The following is a 24,800-nucleotide window of genomic DNA, read 5'->3' as shown; positions in this document are numbered from 1 at the left end:
GAGCCCCCGATTACGTTCAAAATCGGGCTACGCCCACACAAGAAAACGATCAGCTCCAGCCCACCAAACCAAATTGTGGAACCAGAAAACATACCTGATTATGCCACGTAGCTCTCATCTTAGCCGTCAGACTCACCGGGAATTCCAAAAGAAAGGCACCTCCATTTCTTAAAAAGCCGCTGGACTCTGGAGCAGGGTTTCACTGTTATCGCGCGCAGCCATGGACGAATTCGAAATTCTCTGCGAAGCAGCGAAGAACGGCGACGTAGACAAAGTTAAATCTCTCATAAACTCAGGAATCGACGTTACTTACTTCGACAGCAATGGCCTCACTCCTCTCATGCACGCCGCCAAGCACGGCCACGCCGCTATCGTCAAGGACCTCCTCGAAGCTGGCGCACCGTGGAACGCTCTCTCTCCTTCCAATATCTCCGCAGGAGACTTCGCCATGGAAGCTGGCCACCAAGACGCCTTCGAAACTCTCCTCAACGCTGGTACAATATAAAAAATTATCTTGGCTTCCCCTTTAATCAACTCCAATCGTAATTAATTAAAACAGCTTATGTTTGGTTATAATTACTAAAATAACCTTTAATTGAACAGGGATTCAGTCTGAGTTAATATTAGGAACAATTGCCAGGAAAGAGAAGCCAAATTCTGGTTATGGTGAGAATTACTTAGAAGATAGGGTTAGTTTTAGTGAAGACAAGATAATGGACTCGGATAGCAAGGCGATAATGATGGCTTGGGAGAAGCCATTGATGGAAGCACACGCAAAGGCGGTTTGCTCAGGTGGGGGTCATATACTGAACATTGGCTTTGGAATGGGGCTTGTGGATACAGCTATTCAACAATATAATCCGGCTATGCATACGATTGTTGAGGCGCATCCGGAGGTTTATGAACGGATGATTCGAAATGGTTGGGGTGAGAAGGATAATGTGAAGATAGTATTTGGGCGGTGGCAAGATGTTCTTTCTCAACTTGGAACTTATGATGGTAAATCCACGATGCCCGTTTTAAACATGATTGTGTTTGTATTTATATTTTTGCAAAAGGGTGTGGCATATCGTGATATGCATTGTTATTGTTGTCATTTCAAAGTAACAATGTATAGCTTCTGTGATTTGAGTTTGTTAGGGAAACCTATGTTGCTGGCTAACAGTTTGTTCATAAGCTCATCGTATTGTTTGATGAGAAATTGAGAATGCATACTTTTGCACTGCTTGTTTAACTCACAATAGAGTGGTAATTTATTGTTTAGCTCTTAAGCTGATTCTCTTTGTGAAGATACACTGTATATCTGAATTTATGTTCATACGAAGAATATAATACGCTGTATTCTTTTGTGGTGTGTGCACGAGACAGGTGCTCAGAAATGGTGCTTCTTTTGAATTTAAAACCCATCAACTTCCTAAAGAAAATAACCCACTCATTGTAGATCTTCATTTAATGTCAGCATTGAAAGTCATACAATGTATCATTGGGAACATGCAGTGCAAATGGATTCGTGTTTGGTCATGAAGTATACTAACTTGAGTTTCAACTTCTCATATTACTCCACCTTCCTTATAAATCTGTCTTGAATAATTCTTATCTAACGGTAGTTTGAGTATGGGTATTATTTTGGTCATTCTGTAAAGTGTAAAGTCTTAGCAGTGTTGCAGACATAAGGAAAAGTTTCAAGAAGTTTTGTAATGTCACCAAACTATTTTGTCCTTGCAGGGACTGAAAATTATAGTTATATGATGAAGTGTATTCTCTGAAATGTCAGCAGAGCGATTGCGTATTATATAGCTTTCTGAAATATGGGCTAAATCTGTGCAGGTATTTTCTTTGACACTTATGGAGAATATTATGAAGATCTGAGGGAGTTTCACCAACACTTACCTGCGCTATTGAAGCCTGGAGGAATCTACTCTTTTTTCAATGGACTTTGTGGAGGTAACGCATTCTTCCATGTTGTTTACTGTAATTTAGTCTCGCTAGAACTCGAGCACTTGGGCTACTCTACACAGTTAATTCCCTTGCCTGTTAAGGATTGTTTGGGAGAAGAAGTTTGGCAAGGTGTGAGACACAAGTATTGGCAGCTTGATACATACTATCTCCCTGTTTGTCAGTCTATCGAGGATTCATGATGTAACCTTTTCTCCATTTTTTAGAAATCTATAAATTATACTTGACAGTTCAGTTTTGTAACAATTTTATTCATTGATGCAATTTAGGAGTATCCTTCTAATGTCTTGAGGTTGATGGATTGCTCACTGCTTTGTTAATTTGAGTCTATTTTAGCATTGGAATGCAACCTACCATTGTTTGATCAAGAATGAACCTTAGGTTATAAGATCATGAAAAATGCATTAGCAACATAAGTAATTGGTTAGTTAATACTTTTTCTATGATGCCTTAGCCCTGTTAGTGAATCAGTTGAACCAGGCAATTGCTAAATTTGGAGAGTTTTGAAATTTAGATGAAGGTTAATAAGAATTGATATCTGCTTTTGAGGTAAAGGAACGACATGGAGGAATTCGTTTCGTAGGGTGTCAGAACGGATGAGTGGCCTGAATATCCACAAATTTTCCTGGTATTAGAACTTTAACACTACATTGTGTCTATATTGTACCTCGTATCTCAGTTAAATTAGTTCAAGGGATGTATTTGATGATTTCACATCCCCTCGTCTTATTCATCTTAGGTTGGGCTTTGTAAAATTCCTTTTTTCAGTTAGTTTTTGGGCATATGTTAATTTCACCTAAGCAGTCACAAGAAGTTCAGTGTGTGAGCATTTTTGTTCTCCTCCCCTGTCAAGCTTAGTTTTATTTGATGTATTGCTGCGCAAACATGCCCAAGTCCCTTAATCTCAGCCATGCAGTGTATATTGTTAAAGGCTTCAGATTGAGAGGCACTAAAAGCAACTGGAGAGTTATTTTCATTTCACACAATTCTTTCCATTATCCCCTGTACAATTACCCCCCCCCCCACCCCAAACTTCTTTTTTATGTGTCCTCTGATCACCTCAGAGAGCAATTATGAACAGCTTTTCCAGTACAGCAAGCTGTTAGAACAGCAGGGAAGAGATTGAAAATACATACAAATTCAGGCACTTGTCGCGTGAATGACAATCATTTATGGGATTTCTTCAGGATTTCGGATCATGTCCAGCTGAAAGCTATTGGACTACCCACAACATGCTTCCCATCTGACCACTCCAGGTGAGCAAAGCTGTTTGTACCGGAAGGCATGGATTTAGCAGTGAAAGTCACTGTATAAGTCTTTTTCTCGTATTCTTTAGAAAAGCTCAGGGACTCTGGCTCAACTAGGATCTTAACTGACGGAGTTTTTGAAGTCATGGAAAGCTTGTATGTTGCTGGAGCACCCACATTTGTCAGAGTCCTGGTGTATTTGACTGTACTTGTTACACCAGCACCGCCCCCTTTGCCTGAAGCAGTTTGTAGTGGAACAGAGAACGATGGGTAATTAAGATCCCCCAGACTGTATTTCTTGCTCGAGTCACAAGTGAAGTCTTTGTTTGCGATTTGTTTAATGTCAGATGCACTGTAGTTTAGAGCACAAAAGAAGTCAATGTAGTCATCAACAGAGGCATCATAAACAAGGCCAGGATCAAGGGCTGCTACTGGATTTACATGTCCGGCGCCAAAATCAAATGGCGTTGATGGTTGTCCCGTAGCCACGTCCAATATGTTTTCCCCATTTTTGTATGTTGCATAAGCTGTGGTCATGAGAGCGGACTTGATGGCTGCCGGACTCCAGTCCTGGTGAGCGGCCTTGATGAGCGCAGCTAATCCACTGACATGAGGACATGACATTGATGTACCCGAAATGATATTGAAGCTCACATGCCTCTTGTCGCTTGTTAGCCCAGTTGGGCCAACTGCCCCGGTCCATCCCGCCAGAATGTTGACTCCTGGTGCTATTAGATCGGGTTTGAGTACTTCTGGAGTTACCAGATTTGGACCTCTGGAACTGAATGCTGCTAACACTGGCGATGGCTCAACTCCAAGCTTTGTGCCTCCAGAAGCAATCGTGGCCATTGGCTTTGCATCAGAGAAGGCATAATTCTTAATTGCATCCGCAGTTCTTTGCCCTACAGTGGATGTGGGTAGAAGATGTGCATCAGCGACTAGCTCTTCTCCATACAGCTCTGTGTTTGCTAAAATCATCCCTAGACCACCAGAATCTCTCACCACCATGCCCTTTTGAACCCTGCTATTCAACCCTCGATCACATATCACAATTTTTCCTGCAACATGAGAAGGAATCAAAGTTCCTGTCATGCAAAGGTTGCCGCTTGTTGAATTGCTCGCATTACCAGCATAAACAAGTGGCAGCAATGAATCAGATAATGGCTTTCCACTATAAAGTGATATGCCTGAGTAGTTCTTTCCATTTCCAAGGTTCACATAAGCTGGGAAATCACGGTCCAACGTTCCAGCACCGACAGTGGTTATCCAAGGAGCAACATTAGTCAAGCTGCCTGCGCTTGGCCCACCATTTCCGGCCGAGCATGAGACAAGAATTCCCTGTGCAACTGCTCTGAAAGCTCCAATCGCTACTGTATCTCGATTGTAATCTGAGATTCCTCCTCCAATGGACATTGAAATGACATTAACGCCATCTGCAACAGCCTTTTCCATTGCTGCCAAAATATCAGAGCTAAAACATCCACCCAACCAACACACCTTGTAAGCTGCTACTCGAGCTTGTGTAGCCATTCCACGCGCTGTCCCAAAAGCATACCCAAAAAGGCTAGCTCCTGAGACAGCTGACCCAGCTGCTGTAGTTGCAGTGTGAGTTCCATGGCCATCATCATCTCTTGGTGACTTCGATTCCATTGTCTCATCGATAGGTCCAAATGCTGCTTCATAGCCTTTTGAGAAATATTGTGCACCTATCAGTTTCCGGTTACAGCTCGATGAATTGAAGTTCTTACCCACCTCGCAGGTACCTTTCCAGGTACTTGGTATGGGGCCAAGCCCTGTGTCATCAAAGCTTTTTATTTCTGGCCAGACGCCAGTGTCTAGTACTCCAACGATCACCTCGCTTATGGAGGCGGACGCAGAGGGAACAGCATCGCTTTTCCCCAATCCAAGGAACTCAGGGGAATGAGTTGTGTGAAGCTTGTAAATCATTTCAGGGAGGACCGATAGAATTCCGGGTTGTTTTTCAAGTAATTCAGCTTCCTCTGGTGTGAGTCGGGTGGAAAATCCATGGATTATGTTGTTGTAAGCGTAAAGCATGTCAGCAGATTCTGATACAGATTTTAAAGATGAATCGTACCATTGAAAATGATCTTCGTAAGTTGCTGCCATCTTGGACATGTCCATGTGAACTATGAAAGTCTTCTTCGTCTGCTGGCTCTTCTCTTCTGCTAACGCGTGTGTGTAACAGAAACACAAAACCAGAAGTGTGGCTATCAGTTGAAGCCCGAGGTTCGAGTCTTTCACCCTCATGACCTGTCTTTCCATCTTCATGTTGGCGAATTCAGGCAGTATAGTGTTCTACTTCTGACAACTGTTCTTTTTTTAAAGTGCAAGGAGAATAGAAAGTGAGGTTTGCATAGGACAGGGAAAGATTCTCTTGGCTCCAAGGTAGGTCTCCATGAGTTTATATATATAGCATGATGACAACCGGTTTGACTCAAACGAATTATTGTTTAGAACTCTGAAAAAGATTCGGAGCTATGCGGAGGAGATTATGAAGCTGATCAAAACTAGTAGTGTTTTATAACTAATTATTTAACCTCTGGAAACTCTTCAATTGGCACTACTATAGTTTACTCTAGTTTTGTTTTATCTAGAAACCAATCAAGTTCGAGGATAAATGCACGAGTAAAAGCATTAAAGTAGGCATGCACGATGATGGCCGATAAAAGGCATAGTTATCGAAACGGGTCCCGGCTGAACCTGACTTGTAAGGCTTTTATAGCAGGTTTTAATTTAGTAACTTCAAAATGATATTATTTTAATTTTTTTTATTATTTAAAATAAAAAAATTATTAAATTTGTCTTGGTTGTAACAATCAATCAAACTGGTTCGAACCTGGCCGGGCCATATTTTATATCCACGGGTTCCCGGGTCGACCAATTCAATTATTTTCTTACGTGGCATCGTTATCTGGATTCCCGAATCTCATTTCAGTTAATGGCCGGCATATTTATCTGTGTTAAAAGGAGAGCTCTAGAGGTGATGTATTTTGCCAAAAAAGGTGTTGCTTGGGACGCCGAACTTCCAATTCAAAAGGCTGGGATGTCGAAGAAGGATTACGAAATTTCGTGTAACATTCAAGATTCCGAGGCTGCTAGCATTTCAAGTCCAATGTCTTTGGATTTCTCTCAAAGACACTTGAGAAAGTGCCCGATCAATGATATTAATAAGCACTTAATTCTTGCAGCCACGTAGACGGATGCAGGTATACATCCATGTCTTAATTCTCCGCAAGCAGTTTGGCCACATGATTTGCAGGTTCTATATGAACAAACCCACTCAAGAGGGTAAATGAGATAGACCTTAGTGGTGGGCGGGGATTCGTTCAATCTGCCATTGTTTCTAAACTTTACAGGTCATAATGCATAAGAACAAGTGCTCTTGGGAATCCCTGATGCTCTCAAATTTGTCAGAAATCATGGAATCCTGCGTTCCTTTAACGTATAAAAATATAGCTGCATGCACTTCCACAACTTTATTGGGAAAAAAAGTTCTCATACAGGACAATCGAAGTGTGTTTTACTAGGCGAAGATTTTTGCTTGGCTACGAAGAACGCCAATCATCAGAGAGCTTCGACAATTATTTCTGTGATTGCAATTTTTGGTTATCAATAATATATGTTATCCCCATCTGGTTTAGGTGAAAGATATGATAAAATATGTGATCTGTTTTTACCCAACACATCACTTCACTTGCAGAAGATAATAATCTGCTTAGGTTTAGTGGAAATACCACTAATTGTTCATCTCAATTATATCCAGAAAGATTGAAGTCGTGCCCTTCAATCATAGTTTTTATATCCAATTAGGAACCCAAACTGAAAAGTACTGCTTTTTTTAATATTGACTCATCGGGATTTGAACTTGGACTGAATTACTAAAAATCAAGAATTTTACCGTTCCATTCACTGCAAAAATCAAATCCGAATTATTGCTGTAATTCCAGATTTTCTAGATGAACATGTCGAATCCAAGAAAATTTAACCAGTACCCCTCTAACAACTGTCTTGATGGGTAATTATCAATACCAGATTGTGATGGGTGGATGCCTAGTCAAAGGTCAGATTTTGGGGCATCTAGATTGAGTAATGGATGGTGGAGAAACGAGTACTATACGAGAATACTTTAAAGAAAAGAGAAAAGCCAAGAACATTAGGTAATGTTGTGCAATTATCAGAAAGTGATTAAAGGCCCTAAGAAAAAATAGCCTTTACTTTGATTAGATAATTGAATCGTTGCAGTGTTTAATCACAGCAGAGATCCAAATGGGTGTTCCTCACAATCTTCCAGCCATATTTTTCTTGACAACTAGCTGGAATGGACCACCACCAGCACTAATAATTGCTTGATTGTTTCAGAACTAGGAACAGTTTCTACAGGTAAATAATTACACGCTATCCATCTAGCATCCTAACTTGTTAGTCTGGCTTTTGTTTGATTCATGCTTAAATGCGGATTAGCTGTGGAGAAACGGACTGGCACCCAAGTCGAATCAGGATCCGGTCCATTCAGGGCTGGGTTTTAAAATCGAGTTGATTTAACGGTTAATAACTCATGTTATAACCTGCTTAAAATTCATTGATTATTTTTATTAGAAAAAAATAAAACATGTCGTTTTAGTATTTAAAAAAATGGATCAATTATGGTTAATTTATCTAGCACATAATCTAAAACTTCTCCCGAGTCGGGATTAACACCCACGGTAAATATAGTGATTGTCAACAGGTATATGTGGCTGCAGATGTTCTAGCAGTATATTTTGCTACAGGGTATTTGTATCACACACTTTTATCATAAAGAATGTGATTAACATGGATAAATCCAGTCATTCCTCTTCAGTTTTTGGGTTTTGATGGAGTCAGTGTCGTGATCGAGTAGTTAATATGTGAAAACAATGTGAAAATTGGACCCTTTTTCATGCTTAAACTTCCTTTTCGTGCTGGTATCTCATCAATTTCAGTTATCTACAGTCTAATCGGCCTTTAAACAAAAGGTATGAAAAGAAGAAATTAATGATGGAAAGAAACAATGGTTGGCTGTGGTTTAATAATCTTTGAAGAGCTGTCTGGCTCTAACTTAATTAAGATCCCTGTCCTAATACAAATCCCCTTGCAGTGTGGGGTATGGATTATGATCGTTTGGAATCTAGATTTCCATGGACAAAAGGACGGCAGTGGCAGCAAGTGCTCGTTCCTTCCTCCATATCTAAGATTCTGTATACGAGTTTTTATCAATTTGGCACTCCTCAAATTACAACTTTCTTTATTCCACTACATGACCATGATAGATGTTGTCTTGTTTATTAAATCCGGCCAGGGTTTACACAGGTATTTTATAATTCAAAAATTTTATTTAGGTCGAGTTGAATCAAATAGAATTTTGATTTGGTTAAATCCATTTAACTTGAACAACATTTAGTGATTCGATTAACCTCCACAAAATTAATTTCTTGTAGCAAAACAAATTGCTATTGTTTTAATAAAAAAAATTGATGATTAAAGATTAATGTAGTGCCCGGTAATTCAAATTCTTTTTCAAGTTGTTTATGAAATGGGGTACCATCTCTTTCTCTATCAAATATTGAATCCCAACTATCTAGGTGGTGGTCAAGTGGTAAAGACTTGAGACTAAGAGGTTTGCTTCCTCTGTGGTCTCAGGTTCGAATCCTTGATTGCTCATATGATGGCTACTAGAGACTTACATGGTCGTTAACTTCAGGACCTGTGAGATTAGTCGTGATACACGCAAGCTGGCCCGGACACCCGTGTTAATCTAAAAAAACATATTGAATCCCACAATACCTAGTAAGAAATTTTATGAATTCTTGGATGGTTTGCTTTAGATTATAATAGGGAGATAAATTTAATTCCAAAACGTGAAAATTGATCGCAAGAACTATCTAATTCTTGACCGAAAATTAACAATAATAATTAATATGGGCGTAGCCAGGAAATTTTTATAGGAGGGTTAAGATTAGAAAACAAAAATAAGAGGGCCAAAATTTAAATTTTAATAATTTTAACCCTAAAATTTTAAATTATTTAAAGAGAAATTACCCAGATTTATTTATTTTTTCAGGACCATGCCTCCCACTCCACTCCTACGGCTGCTGTGTGCGCTGATTTTCTTGCACTCCATACAAGATTATGCTGAGATTTGACTGTGTATTTTTTTTTATTATTAAAATAAATATTTGAATTAGTTTGTATGTATTTTAATTAATTTTATAAATTTTAAAATTAATAATAATATAATTTTTTAATAGCTGTAAGAGAATTAAAACTCATAACCATTAGAATAAAAATTTAAAATTTGTCAAGTTAAGTTATTCTAAAAAAAAAATACCATGTTTTTTAATTGTTAATTATTGCCAAGAAGATTGACTGAAATTTAGTTGTTCATTTTATTTTTCCTATCACTTTAAATTATTTTAAATCAAAATAAAAATATTTTATTTATTTTTTAATAAAAAATAAAATCATTTTGTTATTATCAAATTCAACATGAAATCATAATTATTAAATTTAATTTAAAATTCAATCCATAAAAATTTAATTTTTTAAATTGTTAAGTTAACCTGAATCGATGCAACTCAGATTTATATTTTTACTTAAAATAGGTGATTATGCTGAGATTTTACCGTGTTTTTTTATTTTTCTGATCAAATTATTTCCTCTGTGCCAAAATAACTTAGGTTATGGATCATGTATCTGCTTTTGGACAGTGGCGAGAAATGCAAATTTTGATAACCGTCAATTATTGCCAAGAAGATTGATAAGTACTGACTCGAGGTTCTTGGTCTTTTGCTCCAATCACTTTAAATTATCGACTTCAATAACGCTTTAGATTATTGGATTGTTGAGTTAATTGGAGATCCCTGATATAACCCAGATCTATATTTTTGCTTAAAATAACATTGTTTCTGTTCTTTTTTTCAAATGAAATAGTGTTGGCCTAAACAAATCATGACTAGTTTTGCATACGATAACCTAGTCCTGTCAATCGAGTTTTGCCGGGTGAGTGCCTGTTACTTAAAACTTAGCTCCAGCAAGATTCTGATCGTTTGTTTTCCAATCAACCCGGGGTTTCTCTGGATGAAAAAGCACGCGTAAAGTCGCTGACTGTTAGAAGCAGATTTGAAAGGAAGGCTGCATTAGGTATTGATTGAGGTTCCCTGTTGCAGACTTGGAAATAAAGCGATCGACCACAGCAAATGTTTTCAGAATCTTCCCAGAGTTGCTACCATGTCACTGTCCCATGCACATCGCAGTCCAAATAATTGAGAGAGCAGGCAGTCAGCAAGGAGTCGTTTCTCTTTTGAATGCTCGCGATCCTCGGTGGTCCTTCTCTGATTACTATATTCACAGCCATTCAAGTTTTTCATAGGCTAAAGTTAACACCTCCCCCCTGCAATTATACAAAGGATAGGCTTTCTATTCACGAACAGTCTCAACAGTCTTTAATTATGACAAGTCGCTGTTTCGCATCTGGCCCAAGTCGAGCTGGTGTGAACACATTGTTTATGCTGTTTTTGTTTTTGAGGTCTAACTGAATTTTTTTAAAAAGAAATAACTGTTAATTTAGTATTTTTAAATTGTTTTAGTGTGTTGGTTTGTAAAATAAAATTTAAAAACAAAAATATATTTTGAACAGTACCATTAAGATGATCTCAGCTCTTCTTTATATGTAATTGAGTGTTGCATTCAAATAGATTAGTGAAGAGCTCTGTCGAGACGGGTATAATTTTTAATTGGTTATCTCTAGACAGAAAGTTATGAATACAATGTGCAGTGAAGGAAAATTATTTCCATATCATATGGCTAAAACTTACAGGCAAGGATTTAAGGGCAGAAATAAAAAACTATTTGATTAGATAAATAGCTTTTGTTTGTTTGATATTTTTTTATTTGTTTTATATTTAAAAATTCATTTCTTATTAATTTCAACAAAAACATATTTTTTTAAAAAATATATAATTAAAAATATTTTTATTAAATAAATTTCTTCCTTAATGTTAAAAGACATTATTGCAAAAATCCCATCAATGCGCTGGAGCTCATCGTTGAAAGAATTGGCTATCTTATTAAATGCTGACACGTGAAACAAAGACAAAAATGTAATAAACTGAAAGATTATCAATAGGTTGCTTTTTAGAATTTTTTTATTTAAAAAATTATTTTTAATATTAGTATATCAAAATAATTTAAAAATATAAATAATTTTTTTCATAAAATACTATTTGGAACCAAAAACATCATTATCTAAATCAAACAAAAACTTTGTTTTTACATAAATTAACTGAAAATACAGTTATATTAAATCTAAAAATTGATAAGAAAAAATTTTATGACGTTGAATTATACATTATAAATTATTGAATTAATTATTCTTATTAAAATAAATTTGTTTTATGTTTAAAAGATATATAAATTCTTTATTACTGTTTAGACCAAGTTTGATAAAATTACTAAAAACCTATTCAACTCAAAGATTCCTTGAATAAGCACAGATCAAGTTCAATAATCATTGGTAAAACAAACAGAAATCATGGGCCGTCAGACAGTCCTTGAGATTCTCGTGGAAAGAATTATTCGTTGTCTTTAATATGGGTTTGATTGCAGGATGGAAAGATGAAAATCTTGGTTACCTAATACTAGAAGAAGGGCCCATGATCACTCTTCTTCATAGGCCCCAACTTCTAATTCACAAGCAAAGTCTTTTTCCATCAACCGTCTATTCGGTGAAAAAATTATTAAGGCCCCATTCATTTTGTTAGTAGTAGGTTTTTTGACACATGAATTTTTAAAAAATAAATTATTTTTTAATGTTTAGTAGTGTTATAAAAAATAAATTAAAAATATTTTTTAGTATTTGACTATGTTATTAAAAAATAAGCTGGAAAATAACTTATTAATATTTTTTAAAACAATTGTTAAAATAATAAATAACAAATCTTACAAATAAAAAAGTTGAATGAGAATGAAATTGAAGATAAAGAACTAACTTCATAAATTATATCAAATAAAATAAATAATAATTAAAATAATAGAGATTAAATCTAGCAAATAAAAAAGTTAAAAGATAATAAAATAAAATAAAAATTATAATATCATAAATTATTTCAAATAAAATAAACAATAATTTAAAAAACAAGGACCAAATATAATAAATAAGAAATTTCAATGAAAAAAATGATAAGAGAAAAGTAAGCAACAATTATAAAAATAAAAACAAAAGTTGATATAAAAATCAAAATATAATGGGTAAAATTAAAATAAAATTAAAATAAAATATATAATAATAAAAAATTTAAAGACCAAAATTGATATAATCAATAAATATATTTTATAAGTTTTCACAATTTTTAAAAAGTATTTTCATCTAAAATGAAAAAATACTTTCCTAAAACAAAGCTAAATTTTACTTTGATGGAAAAATATTTTTAATTTATCAACTTTTTTAATAGAAAATAAATTTAAACAAATTTAAAAATTAATTTTCAAAAAACCACTTGTCATATTGCCTGACTCGTATTCTTGTTTGAAGCGCCACAGAGCACATTCTTTTGATCTTTAACTCGGAAGAAGTCTTGAACACTTCCACGTAAATGTATTTAGCCTGTGTGGCCACTTGAAATTCGACTCCGGCCTCACCAACAAGGCCGTAATCGTAAGCTAAGGCCTATAGCCCAGCAACTAACTTCCATGTCCATGACCCCCAAAACTCACACACCAACACCGCATTGCAGTTCCCTTGTGCTCATGCAAATAGCTCCCATCACCAGATTAAGCTGGCACGCGTCACCCAATCAGGCACAATCTGCAGGCATGCCCACCCCTCGAACCTGCTTCATAGCTCCTAGAAGCTAAAGGTAAAATTTCTATATATAGCTTCAGCCTTCAGGCCACTACCACTACCAACAAAAACTCCTAGACTTATTACCAGTGAGCTTGCAATAAGATAGAGGCTACTAGACAGTAGACACTGTACCAGATTTTCACCTTCTTTTTTTTATTCTTTTCCTTTTCTCCCTCATCCGTGTTGTTTTCCTAGGAGCAAGGTTGGTTATTTGTCGAGGTGCAGTTGATTTTTGAGCGACAGGAGGTATGGAGAAACAACATGTGGTGTCCTGGCTTCTCATCCTCTTAGGACTCGGCCTTTGTAGTTATGTGCTTGCTGAAGCAAAGAAAGAAGGGAGATTATTGAGGGGCAGAAGTTCTATGGACCATGAGGCGAAACGTGTACTCGGAGTGAAGGCTGGATATCGGGTGTCTTCTGGTGGTTACGGTGCAGGTTCAGGCAGTGGTTATGGACAAGGGGGTGGACGAGGCGATGGTAGTGACAAGGGCTATGAGCCGGGTAGTGGAGGTGGGGGCTACGGCAGTGGAAGTGGAGGTGGCGGTAGCGGTGGCGGTGGCGGTGGCAGTGGAGGTGGGAGTGGGAGTGGGAGCGGGAGCGGGAGCGGGAGTGGGAGTGGTAGTGGTAAGGACCAAGGTGGCGGGTTTGGTGGCGGCTGGGGTGGCGGCTTTGGAGGTGAGTCTGGTTCGGGTGGTAATGGTGGAGGAAATGGGTATGGCTCGGGTTATGGTGGAGGCATAGGTGGTGGGGGAGGCGGGGGATATGATCACAACAATGTCCATATCACAGGATCTGGGTCAGAAAACCGATCTTGATATGGCGATGAGAACCCCATGTTTCACCAATGAAGAATTACTAATTTCCCTGGTCTTTAAGCAGAGGATAAGGATGAAACCTCCATAGTAGCTTTTTATGCATTCTCTACCTTTGTGAGTTTGTCGATGTTAAGCAGCATGCTCTAATAAAATAGGAATCGTTTTCAGTATCCAGTGCTAGGGTCATCCATTGCCACCTCAAATAAATGCGATAAAACAGTAAATAAGGAAGCCGTCCCTAACAATTGAAACGAAATCTAACTTATTCATGCACTTCCAACACGGAAAATTAAAATCTGAGAGCCCTTTGAACAATTCTGGTGGACCCAAATGGCCTTGGTCGTGTAACTTGCCATGCCAGCAACCATGAAATTCTTGCAAATTGTTTTACTGGTCGATTTTTCTGTAATTATTAGGGCTGTACACCCAAAAAATACCCTTACCTCGTTTGAGCATGTCTAAACTCCAAGTGAATGATATCCACACTGTCTCATCTAAATCCCAATCAACATCAAGGGATGCCCCATATTATTGGAGTTTACTGCTAGGGAAGAAAAAGGAGAGTTCTTACCAAAAGAAATAGAGAGACTACTTTCCCTCTCAACAATTCCAAACGTGAGGAGCACTTCAATTGCATGCGAATGTATTCTCGATAAGTATTTGGCAAAATAGCATAATTAGTGCAAAACTCTTAGCACATTCCTTTCACGAAATGCCAACATGGCTTCATATATTCTCATGGATTAGAATAAAAAGTCAAACAAAGGACCACAAAGACTGGCATAAGCATCGAGTCTTAACCATGCCTCAGAAAGAATGGTGCATAAACATCATATTATAATTCAATGATCCCAACCAGCAGGGTATATATACAAATGCATCAATGCACAACGCATAAATGTTATTAGTATCACACAATGCATCGTTCACTTCTAGGGACATATAAATGATAGTATAAACAGGCAAGAACCTTACATTACATACTTGAAACAGATTATACTTGGCAACAGTAATCAGTCTTGTTTGTCGTCAAGCCAAAGGAGAAGGGCTCCCTGGTTGGAGATATCAAGCAGCAGGGCAATGCTTGTCATTCTTTGGCCTGAAAAATTTCATGTAAAATAGGTTATGAGCAGCCCTAATTGGCTTGCGTATTGAAATCATTGCAATCATGACCCTTCCATAAGAAAGAAATGAGTGGCGAGACTACATGAAAATTCACTAGAGCAGTGCTCAGGAATATGACCCAACTCATGCATGGCAGATTCCTCATAGATTGTCACTGGTGATTGTCTAGTTACAGATGACAGGTAAATAAGAATCTTCATTTAAATAAGTGGCAGAATCAATAAACTTTTCACATAAGAAAGTGGTGGTGCAAGGAATGATGATCATCCACCCATTTTCCTTAAAATTTGCTACGTTACATTTATAGCGTGATGCCTGTGGTTTCTTTTTCAACAAGAAAAAACTATTCTTTAAAGGGATCTGATTTTCTTGAAAAGGGATTTCTTCTCAGCCTCATTTGAGGTTCAATCATGATTGAGGAAAACACCCTCTAAAACATTCCAAGAGGTAATTAAGGATAATTCAAAATAGACAGAAACCACCGGCCTTTTTTTTTTGGTACAATGGAGAACTTTAAGTCAAAAACCTAAGATCTGAACTCAAACTCCCAGACCCGACCACCTGAGCTACACCATGCGAGGGGGCAACCCAGGGGAAATTTTAGTTACTATAACGCTGGTGCTTGTTTTCCAAGTGGTGGTTATAAATAAACCTTATAAATCAGACTACTGATAAATGACATCAAATAAAGATTTCTGTAAAATATTTTCTGCCTTTCTGCTATGCAAAGCACGGAAACTACATTAATCATATTGTCCTATGAAACTAACAACTTTCTATTCAAACCTTTTCAGGAACCCTCAAATTCCCGCAACAGCTTAGGAGAATAAGGCATATGGAAGAGAGAGCAATATGCATGAATTAACAATTTGTAACCTGCTATCCAGGTTTGAGCCCCCTGTCGGATCGCCTTCTTCAGCAACAGGCTTCGGTTCTGGATTCCTACATGTCCTAAATATGAGAATAGTGATAGTATCATAACATAATAATAAGCTAATGAAAAGACAGAAACGAACTAAACAATAAAGGATTGAAGTGGGAAATAGCCAAACATTCAGGACATACATTTCATCTGTAAAATTTGATTGACGGGATGATAATGTACTTAAATCTGGAGTCACAGCAACAAGATTTTCCACTTCAGATGATCCTGGTTTATTGTCTCCCTGTAAAACGAATTGACCAGAGATTGTTCAAAGTCATTACAGGAAACACAAGTGCTCTACGCTGCAGTGGAAAATACCTACACTAGGTTTTTCTTCCATCCACCCTGGTGCTCTCTCCAATACAAGGGCAATATACTGCTCCATAGCCGCCTCTGGACTCATGTTTCCCAGCCTTTGCCAAGCATTCCTTGCACATTGTAACCAGTGCCCTCGATCACTCATACATAGCAGCTGTCAACCCTGTTATTGTAACTAACTATCAAACTATACCGTGCAATTTTTTGGTATAGGCAGCCCCTAAGGTGTTGTTCTGTGCTTTCATTTTCTTTTTCTTAGGTGTACAATCCCTCTAGCACAAGATTATGGCTGATGGCTGCCATGATCTTTTATTTTGTTTGCTAAGCTTTCGGGCTTTTTGGCTATTTCCAAACAATTAAATCAATACCAGTAAAAAATCTAGGGTGGAGGAAAAGGAAAAGGACTTCGACCAAACCAATCGTGAAAAGGTTGGAGCGGCAAGAGCAACAACTATAAGTTTCCAAATAAAGACAATAGGATCATCGTGTTTTTTTCTACAAGAAAGTACTATGGTAGACCTAAGCATGGCGGGAAACAGACAAAATGGCCATATAAACATCATTTATAGTAGTACTACCTGTCCAGACGTGGATTTCTACGATTTCCATGTGTTCGTATTCTGATTTTCTTTTTCTTTTTTTTTTTCCCTTAATAAAAGACTCTAACCTTGTTTGACATCCATTAATTCACTCACCCAAGACTATATTCACTTTGTGTATCACTAAACCATATTCACTCACCCAAGACTATCTTATCCTATCCGCTGACAAACTTAAAACCCCTAATGGAAAACGTTTATCTGCTCTCATTCGGACAATTTAGCAAACAATAAGAGAACAGAATGCAGAGAAAAAAAAAGAGTAAAGCAGAGACATTATGTTAATTTAGGAAAATTTAATACCACTTAGCACGAGCAGAAACCTTGAGAGCCATGGGAGGATGCTCCCGGCAAGGTCCCTCAGTAGCAATCTTATGAAGGCCATACAACTCCATCTGCAAATCACTCCCTACACTTGCCAATCTCTCATCTTTATTTCCTGACTCCTCAACAAACTTCGCTGCTTCTCCAAATATTTTCTCCAATTCACTCCTTTCTATCCCTTCCCAATCATCATCATCCTCGACCTCGTTAACTTCAATTTCTTGAATCCTCTCTTTGGAATCACTCCCAGCAACCCCAATCTCCTCGACAACGTTTAATTCAACGCCAATCGGTTCCTCTTCTCTGTTTTCTCTATTAGAACTAACCAGGTTTGCTTGCTTGACGTCTTCATCGTAAAAGTCACCTTCTTTTAGCTTGTCTTCCTCCTCCTCTTCTTTTAAACTTGCCTCGATCAATTCTTGAACCTCAGTTTCACTTGCAAGTAGTATCTCGTCACGAGTTGCTGAATCTTTAGCGTGCTCGACAGAAGAAATTCCTGTAACAAACTCATAGACCTTTTCTGTTACTTGTCCAACAAACTCTGTTCTCATTTCGCTCTTAAGCCCCTCAACTTCCAATCTTTCACGATACCGTACCTCCTCCATCATCCCCTTTTCTTCTTCTTCACCGACAATCTCTGCTGCAGAAAAAGCTTCTCGATCAACATTTTGAGTTTGAGAATCGTCGTGGTGGCTAGAATCACCACTGGACATGGCCATAGAAACAAGTTTGGCTATGATAAAGGAGAACAGAACAGCAATAACACCAGTCACAAACAGTTCTTTAGCAAGCTCCATCTTTTTTAATCTAATAAAAGAGAAGAAGCAGCGAGAAGGGGAAGGTCTTTTGTTTTCGATGGTGGAAGTGGAGATGACAGAAGTAATAAAGGGATCGAAACAGAAGAGAAGGAGAGGGAAAGGATATTTGCAGGGAAGAGCAAAGCATATTCTGCATCTTTATTTTGCTTTTTGGTTAAGTTTATACGGTGATGTGGGTCCCAGATAGGCTAACACTATGCTGGGTGTCTAAAAAGTGCACAATCAACCAACTGGACCCATGGTGACTCGGCATGTTTGCCTTTTACAAGTGATTTTTAATTATTTTTTAAAAACAAATATCAAGCAAATATTTTTAGATTATTTCATATGATATATTTATCTTTTAAAAAATTAAATGGATTGTTTTGATATTTTTTTTTGTGTTTAGTACTGTGTTTACTATGATTATGATTTGAAAAGGTATTTTTTGAAAAAAATATAAATCGTAGTTATTTTTATTCAAGATGAAAAAAAAAAGAGATTTATGTAAAATTATGTGAGTATTAAATAATTAAATATTTTAAAATTTATAATTAAAACAAAATACGAACAGCACGGCATAAACAAACAAAACGTTAATAAACATTTTGTTCATGCTCGTCAAAGTCGGTTTGAATATGTTTCGGATTCATGCTATTAATTTGTTGGAATCGAATTGGATTTGCTTTGAACATTAATCCAGTCAAAATTAGGTAATTCATAACCCAAATGTTCCATGCCAAACTCTACGCAAACAAAACTAGAACGAAAGGAATTATTGGTTTTAATTTAACTGTGTTTGAACTGGACATATTATATCACCTAATTTCAATCAAGTCAGCGCTGAGAATAATTCAAGATAAAATTCAGTCTAGACCATGCTTCGAACAGCTAGATCACTGGATTGTTTCAGAATTTGTGCTAAATAAAATTCAGTCTAGATCATACTTCGAAGAGCTAGATCACCGGGCTGTTTCAAGATCTTTGCTTGCTCGAGACTCGGACCTCGCTGCGTGTGTTTTTGTATTGTTTTACCACTCGCCATCCCATTCTTGGAAAATCACTGTTCCACCTAACCAAAAGGTGCCCGAGATGTATCTATAGACCATAGTTTTTTCTATATCTCTGATTTAATTCCTTTGAGATACGTTTGTAGAGTAGAATAAAGTTCGAAATTGATATAATTTTATTACCACAAAGAAAAAGTACGCTTGCCAGCGTCTCCATAAATGCATTCCTTTGAAAAATGGATTTAGAAATTTAGAATGTCACCAATTCTGTCAAATTTTCTTGAGTATCAGAACTAAAAACCCATTGTTTTGCAGTCCAGCCTGACAGGTCGGGTTGCCGGGACCAGTCGGATTAATTTGGTGGAGAAGCTCGATTTTTAAGGGAAAAAAATCTTAAGATAACGAAAAATCCCGGATTTAAAAAAAAAAAACTTTCTAGGGGTTTTTTTTTCAAAAAAGGTTGGGTTTGATCCAACTAGCTCACCGGAGATGAGTCTTGGCCAGGTCGACCTCGGAAAGACCGGCTCGAGACAAGCCATGCGTGGTTCACGATTTTCTTTTATTCAACGTTGCTCGTGTTTTTTCTTTGAAAATCCTGTGATGCACTGGCGTGCTTATCTCAATCTATGGGGCGGTGATGCCTGCAGGTAAAGGCATCCTTCTTTAATAATGAGGGTGGGTTGCAAAGAGGAAAAATAATAAGACGATGATGAGATAAGATAGGAGTGTGGGTCTTCGTTTCCCCTCGGACAACTATCCATAAATGATTCCATGGACGAAACCAGACTAATTTCAAAGTATTGAATCTTCTCTCGAGTTGAAAAATCACTATAAATAAATCCCAGAAATGCAATTTGTCAAATATATATATGTAAATTTCAACGAAACAAGCATAACCTCAAACCAGGGGAAAAAGGAAACGAAATAGAGGTCGATTAACTATCATCACTGCTAAACTCCTTTTATTTTGATGAACCGATATAAAACTTTACTCGGGTTAGCTTCTTGATTAAATAAAATAATATATTAATCTAACCAAGTTAGTTTAGGCTGAACGAGTTTTTAGTCGTTCAGATAATTAAATCGAACTTTAATTAAAATTTACCGGTTCAACGCAAATAGATAAAAATATTATCATCTTAGTAAAAAAAATTATTGACTGAAATTAAACCGATGATCCAAATCCTTTCAAGGTGGTCTCTGGATTAGAGATAAACATCTAGTCAACAACCTGGCAACCGGGCTAGACTGAAAATATAGAGGGGAGTCAGGGTTGATGGTCCAGTAACGACATGGGCCAGAGCCTAGTACTTTTGAACTTTCGGCTTGGACCAGGATTCCACCTTCAGGGGTGATAGGCTAGCTGTTCATTGACAGTGCAGGCTGTGGCCCAAACTAGATTGGTTTTAGCCTGGCCTTCCCAGTGTATTAGGCTCTTGCATAGGTGTGCAGATTTCGACACAGAGAGCGGCCGTGCCTATGTCAAAGGACTGACGATGAACAGTGGCAATACCATTAAGTATTTTTTTTATTGTGTTTTGAAAGTATTTTTGAAAAAAAATATTATTTTTATTTATTTTAAATTATTATTTTTTAATATTTTTATTTCATTTAGATATATTAATATTAAAAATAAAAATATATATATTATTTTAATATATTTTAAAATAAAAAATACTTTAAAATTCAATTGTTACCACATTTCTAAATATATATTAAATTTGAATAATGATTGGGAATGTAGTTAAAATTATATATTTTTATTTAAAATCAAATTTTTATATCTTTTATTATTTTAATATATTAATATAAAAAATATATTATTTTAATATATTTTCCACAATTACCGTACTTTAAATACCTTCCAAGTTGCCGGGGCTCTATTGGTTAATTAACGTGGCAATACCTTTTGTAACAAGCATTGCCTTTATAATTTTTTTAACGTGGCATGACTTGTGATCGAAGCATGAAAGCTGATTATGGATTCTCCTATGCAATGATTATGGTAGTGGCGCAATAATTTTGATTTTTAAACCAAAATTTTCGATTCACGTCCTTTTTTATATATAAATCTGGGACAAATTATCAATTGAAAATGGACTTATTTGTGTAAAATTCATTAACATTTATCTGTATTACGTGGAATCATGCTGTGAATAGATCTTATTACTGTTTTTTTTTCACCTTTTAAATTGTTCCAAATAAATTATAAAATCCATGAATTGGGGCAGGGCTGGCGGACTGTGAGGATAAACTTGAGTTGATAATTTTTTAAAAAAATATATACATTATTTTAATAAAAAATATTTTTTAAAGATGAATCAATGAATTAAGTACATGGTTTTGTTTTTCTGGATCATACCAAACTTCTAATAATAAAATGAAAATAGTAAATGCTAAGAAAAAAAAAATACTTACACAATATCTAACCTCGGCATAAAAAACGACATCAGAATTTAAAAACTATGGACTTGAGGAACATGGATTGAGAAAAGTGAGAGGAAGAAGAAGAAAAATGACGGATAACTTACCATTTATTTAGTTGTTTTACCAACCAGGAAAGAAAAAAAAAAAATATTCTTAATTAAATTGATTAAAAACACTATTATCAAATAAAAGAAAAGAAAAAAAAGCTTGTTCGTGAACTCAACCATGCAACCACCGTACAACGAGCAAAGAATGGCTCCTCGCCTCCTCCTGTACAGAAAGCCAGAGTCAAAGACCCGAAACGAGTGAACGCGTGCTGGTAGTTGCCGATGGTTGGGCCATTTATTAGGAGGCTCTCTGTTATTGGGTTGTATGGGTCCACCACTAATGCGTGTTGTCAGAAGCCTTGTCATGCGGACCACCCCGGTTCCTCAAAGCAAGGGCATCTTCCATGAAAGACGCTACTTCGAACTTACTACGGCGCAATATAGTTTTTATGTTTATTTCAATTATAAAAAATGCATTGTACGTAATTATTTAAAAAATTTAATATAAGCAGGATGAAGTCTCAATTTTTTTTTAAATTATCAATTAATTTAATATTAAAAAAATATAATTAATAATTCGAGTGAACTTCAATAAACACACAATATAAGTTACGAGGTAAACATATTTTCATAAAAAATAAATAAAAAAATAATTTTTTTTTAAAGTAATGTAAAAAATACAATTGCAATGAATAATATTTTAACATTATTACAAGATATATAAGAATAATATTTTTATAAAAAAAATAATAAAATAATATTTTATTTAACATTCTCTTCTTAGTATGGAAAAAAATATTTTATTTATTTATTTTTAGCTTTTTAGTCAACGTTTCTGGATATGCGATAACAAGATTTGTTATTGTTGTGTGATTATTTATTTTTTAAAAAAATTTTTATGTAGAATTATTTTTTTATGTTTTATTTTATTTTATTATGTTAATAAAAAATAAAAATTTTAAAATAATAATAAAATATTATTTTGTTGTATTTCAAAATTAAAAATACTTTAAAAAATAGTTATTATTATAATACCAAATATTACCCAAATAGTATTTGGTATTATGATAAGCTATATTTTTTAATTTTTTTAATTTTTAATTATTATTTTTATATTATTTTGATACGTTAATATCAAAAATAAATTTTTAAAAATAAAAAATTATTTTAATATATTTTTAAATAAAAAATATTTTTAAAAATTACTCTCATAACTCTTCCAAGCAATTAACTTATAAAGAAATTATTAAGTAATCAAAATATTATTTAAGTCTTAAATTCAAATCGAGAATAAACAAAAAACAATTATTTAACTGGGATTATTAATTTTTTTGAAGGCTAGCTTGATTTTCAAACAAACAAGTGATCTAGTTTTGTTCGTATCCGCTGCTTTTCTACTTTAAAAAAATAAACATTGTGCGTGAACTTTCCACGGATGGGCCCCATCTATAAATCAACTTCCACGAGATGAGATTAATACACCTCTAAATTCTCCCACCTACTCCCGTCATATGAACGAGATCCAAGCCTGCCTTTAACGAAGTTTCTAAGCTTTCTTCGTTGAATTTAAGGTCAGTCGAATAAATTGGGTCGACTTTAACAACCCGCCCTATAGCTGATTTTTCATTAAATTTATTTTTAATGTTTTTTAATTACTTTAATATACTAGTTTCAGAAATAAAATTTGCGAAATAAAATAAAATACCATTTTAATATATTTATATGAAAAAAACACTTAAAAAAAGGCTACAGTCCCGAACAGCTCTGTAGGCCCATACAAACCCCCACCCAGTAAAACAAAATCCGTCGGCGTGGTTCTAATGGAATTGTCCTTTCGGTTGGCTATCTTCTCTGAACATAAATAGGGTATCCTCCAGGTAGAATTGGCGGTGGTGTCCTCTCCTCTCTTTAAGTGGTAGATTCCCAAACCACATCTCATATTCTCCAGTGCCTGTTTCACCAGAAGAAGGAAAAAAATGGGAGGCGGCAACGGGCAGAAGGCAAAGATGGCTCGCGAGAAGAACTTGGAGAAGCAAAAAGCTGCTTCCAAGGGTAATTGATTGACTATTTATAAAACCCTAGCAAGCCTAATCTCTCTCTCTTTGTTTATTTGACTGCTTGATGTTTTTCCGAGGAGATCTATGTGGTCATGTTCATGTCCTGACTCGGTTTTGTTCTTCCGATTTATATGCAGGAAGTCAGCTCGAATCAAACAAGAAAGCCATGTCGATCCAGGTATTTACCGCTCTTGCTCTTCTCGGCCGCTAATTTTGTAACAATTGAATTCATAGAATTTTTAAATTTACTTTATTTAGTGAAAGCTGAAATTAGGTCAAGATAGGCTGATTTTTTCAAAGAATCAGTTCAACCCGATCACCCTCATACATACATGAGAGTATGTATTAGGGAGCAATGTAAAACTATTTTCATGATCTTAGCCAACGGCTTGAGATTTTGAGTTGAACTGGTTTTTTTTTGATAGATTTTGGAAAGGATCTGTGTTTTCTACCGATGAATAATTACTTTGTTTTGAGAGATAATCCTCCTCTATAGTCACTTATCTAGGCAAGAATTAATCATTGGAAGAAACCCAGTCTCAAAAACTAATCAATGATTAAGAATCATCTATACTAGCTTTTCCATGTCTGTCTGACCACTGCTAGGCTGCGGTTTAGTATTGGCTTTTGAATGAATTCGTGGCAATTGAGAGATGCCCTGATCTTCTATTTTATCTATGCTTTTCTTTGGCTTCTATCTTGTTATTGTCTCAGTGGAATTTCTTAGATTATCTCTGTTGACTCGGTGAGATTACCTTCTCGTTAGGTCTTGACCTATAATTCCAGTCACGGAAGTATTTGGACTGAAAATCTTGTTTTTGGTCGTCTAATAAACTGGTGGGTTTTTTTTGGCAGTGCAAGGTGTGTATGCAGACATTCATTTGCACCACTTCGGAAGTGAAGTGCAGGGAGCATGCAGAAGCCAAACACCCCAAATCTGACGTCTATACATGTTTCCCCCACCTCCAGAAATGAAGATGAAGCAGGAGAGAAAGAAAGGACTTGTGGGGATTGGTTAAAAGCTTCATATATATTGTCGTAGGTGATCGAGTTTGGAACTTTCCAAAGCAATTCGTTCAGATTCTTGGATGTTTTTGCTATGTGTTGTGGAGTTTGTCTATATTACTATGATGCCTTGGTTACATTATTGACTTTATCTTTGCCCTCGTTGTTTCTGCTTTAATTCCATCGAGATTACGCCATTCCCAATTGCATGTAAAACTTCTGTCCTCTTCAATTGCCTTCTGTGTTCCAGTTTATTGATAAGCTGCCA

At 36.0% G+C, this 24,800-nt stretch overlaps 5 protein-coding genes across 7 annotated transcripts; 3 read left to right on the top strand and 2 right to left on the bottom strand.

The window, feature by feature from the left end:
• Positions 1–6: 6 nt before the first annotated feature.
• Positions 7–2,305, top strand: LOC105128808 (ankyrin repeat family protein). Its single transcript, XM_011030637.1, has 3 exons — positions 7–494; positions 604–999; positions 1,828–2,305. Exons 1-3 carry the CDS (start codon positions 221–223, stop codon positions 2,136–2,138), a joined length of 981 nt encoding a protein of 326 aa, XP_011028939.1. The 5' UTR covers positions 7–220; the 3' UTR covers positions 2,139–2,305.
• A 492-nt stretch (positions 2,306–2,797) lies between these two features.
• LOC105128796 (subtilisin-like protease) lies at positions 2,798–5,755 on the bottom strand. Its single transcript, XM_011030626.1, has one exon. It carries the CDS (start codon positions 5,490–5,492, stop codon positions 3,153–3,155), a length of 2,340 nt encoding a protein of 779 aa, XP_011028928.1. The 5' UTR covers positions 5,493–5,755; the 3' UTR covers positions 2,798–3,152.
• Positions 5,756–13,331: 7,576 nt separating this feature from the next.
• On the top strand, positions 13,332–13,898 carry LOC105137932 (putative glycine-rich cell wall structural protein 1). The gene has a single exon (XM_011043886.1). It carries the CDS (start codon positions 13,332–13,334, stop codon positions 13,896–13,898), a length of 567 nt encoding a protein of 188 aa, XP_011042188.1.
• A 785-nt stretch (positions 13,899–14,683) lies between these two features.
• On the bottom strand, positions 14,684–18,145 carry LOC105128780 (acyl-CoA-binding domain-containing protein 3-like). Of its 3 annotated transcripts, none has more exons than XM_011030609.1 (5): positions 17,169–18,145; positions 16,271–16,376; positions 16,089–16,189; positions 15,900–15,965; positions 14,684–14,997 (listed from the first exon to the last, which is right to left on the bottom strand). In XM_011030609.1, the coding sequence occupies exons 1-5, from the start codon at positions 17,984–17,986 to the stop codon at positions 14,964–14,966; spliced, it is 1,125 nt and encodes a 374-aa protein (XP_011028911.1). In that variant the 5' UTR covers positions 17,987–18,145; the 3' UTR covers positions 14,684–14,963. The 3 variants fall into 3 exon arrangements, with proteins under 3 accessions (XP_011028911.1, XP_011028919.1, XP_011028902.1); XM_011030617.1 differs by having other exon boundaries at positions 15,900–15,957; XM_011030600.1 differs by having other exon boundaries at positions 15,900–15,974; positions 17,169–18,144.
• Positions 18,146–23,248: 5,103 nt separating this feature from the next.
• On the top strand, positions 23,249–24,687 carry LOC105128773 (uncharacterized protein At2g23090-like). The gene is made up of 3 exons (XM_011030588.1): positions 23,249–23,522; positions 23,665–23,705; positions 24,383–24,687. The coding sequence occupies exons 1-3, from the start codon at positions 23,447–23,449 to the stop codon at positions 24,500–24,502; spliced, it is 237 nt and encodes a 78-aa protein (XP_011028890.1). The 5' UTR covers positions 23,249–23,446; the 3' UTR covers positions 24,503–24,687.
• The last annotated feature ends 113 nt before the right edge of the window (positions 24,688–24,800 follow it).

Source organism: Populus euphratica, unplaced genomic scaffold (assembly GCF_000495115.2).
Source record: "Populus euphratica unplaced genomic scaffold, PopEup_1.0 scaffold2.1, whole genome shotgun sequence".
NCBI classification, from domain to species: Eukaryota; Viridiplantae; Streptophyta; class Magnoliopsida; order Malpighiales; family Salicaceae; genus Populus; species Populus euphratica.
The sequence above is the reverse complement of the archived record's forward strand: the minus strand, read 5'-3'. Positions and strand labels throughout refer to the sequence as shown.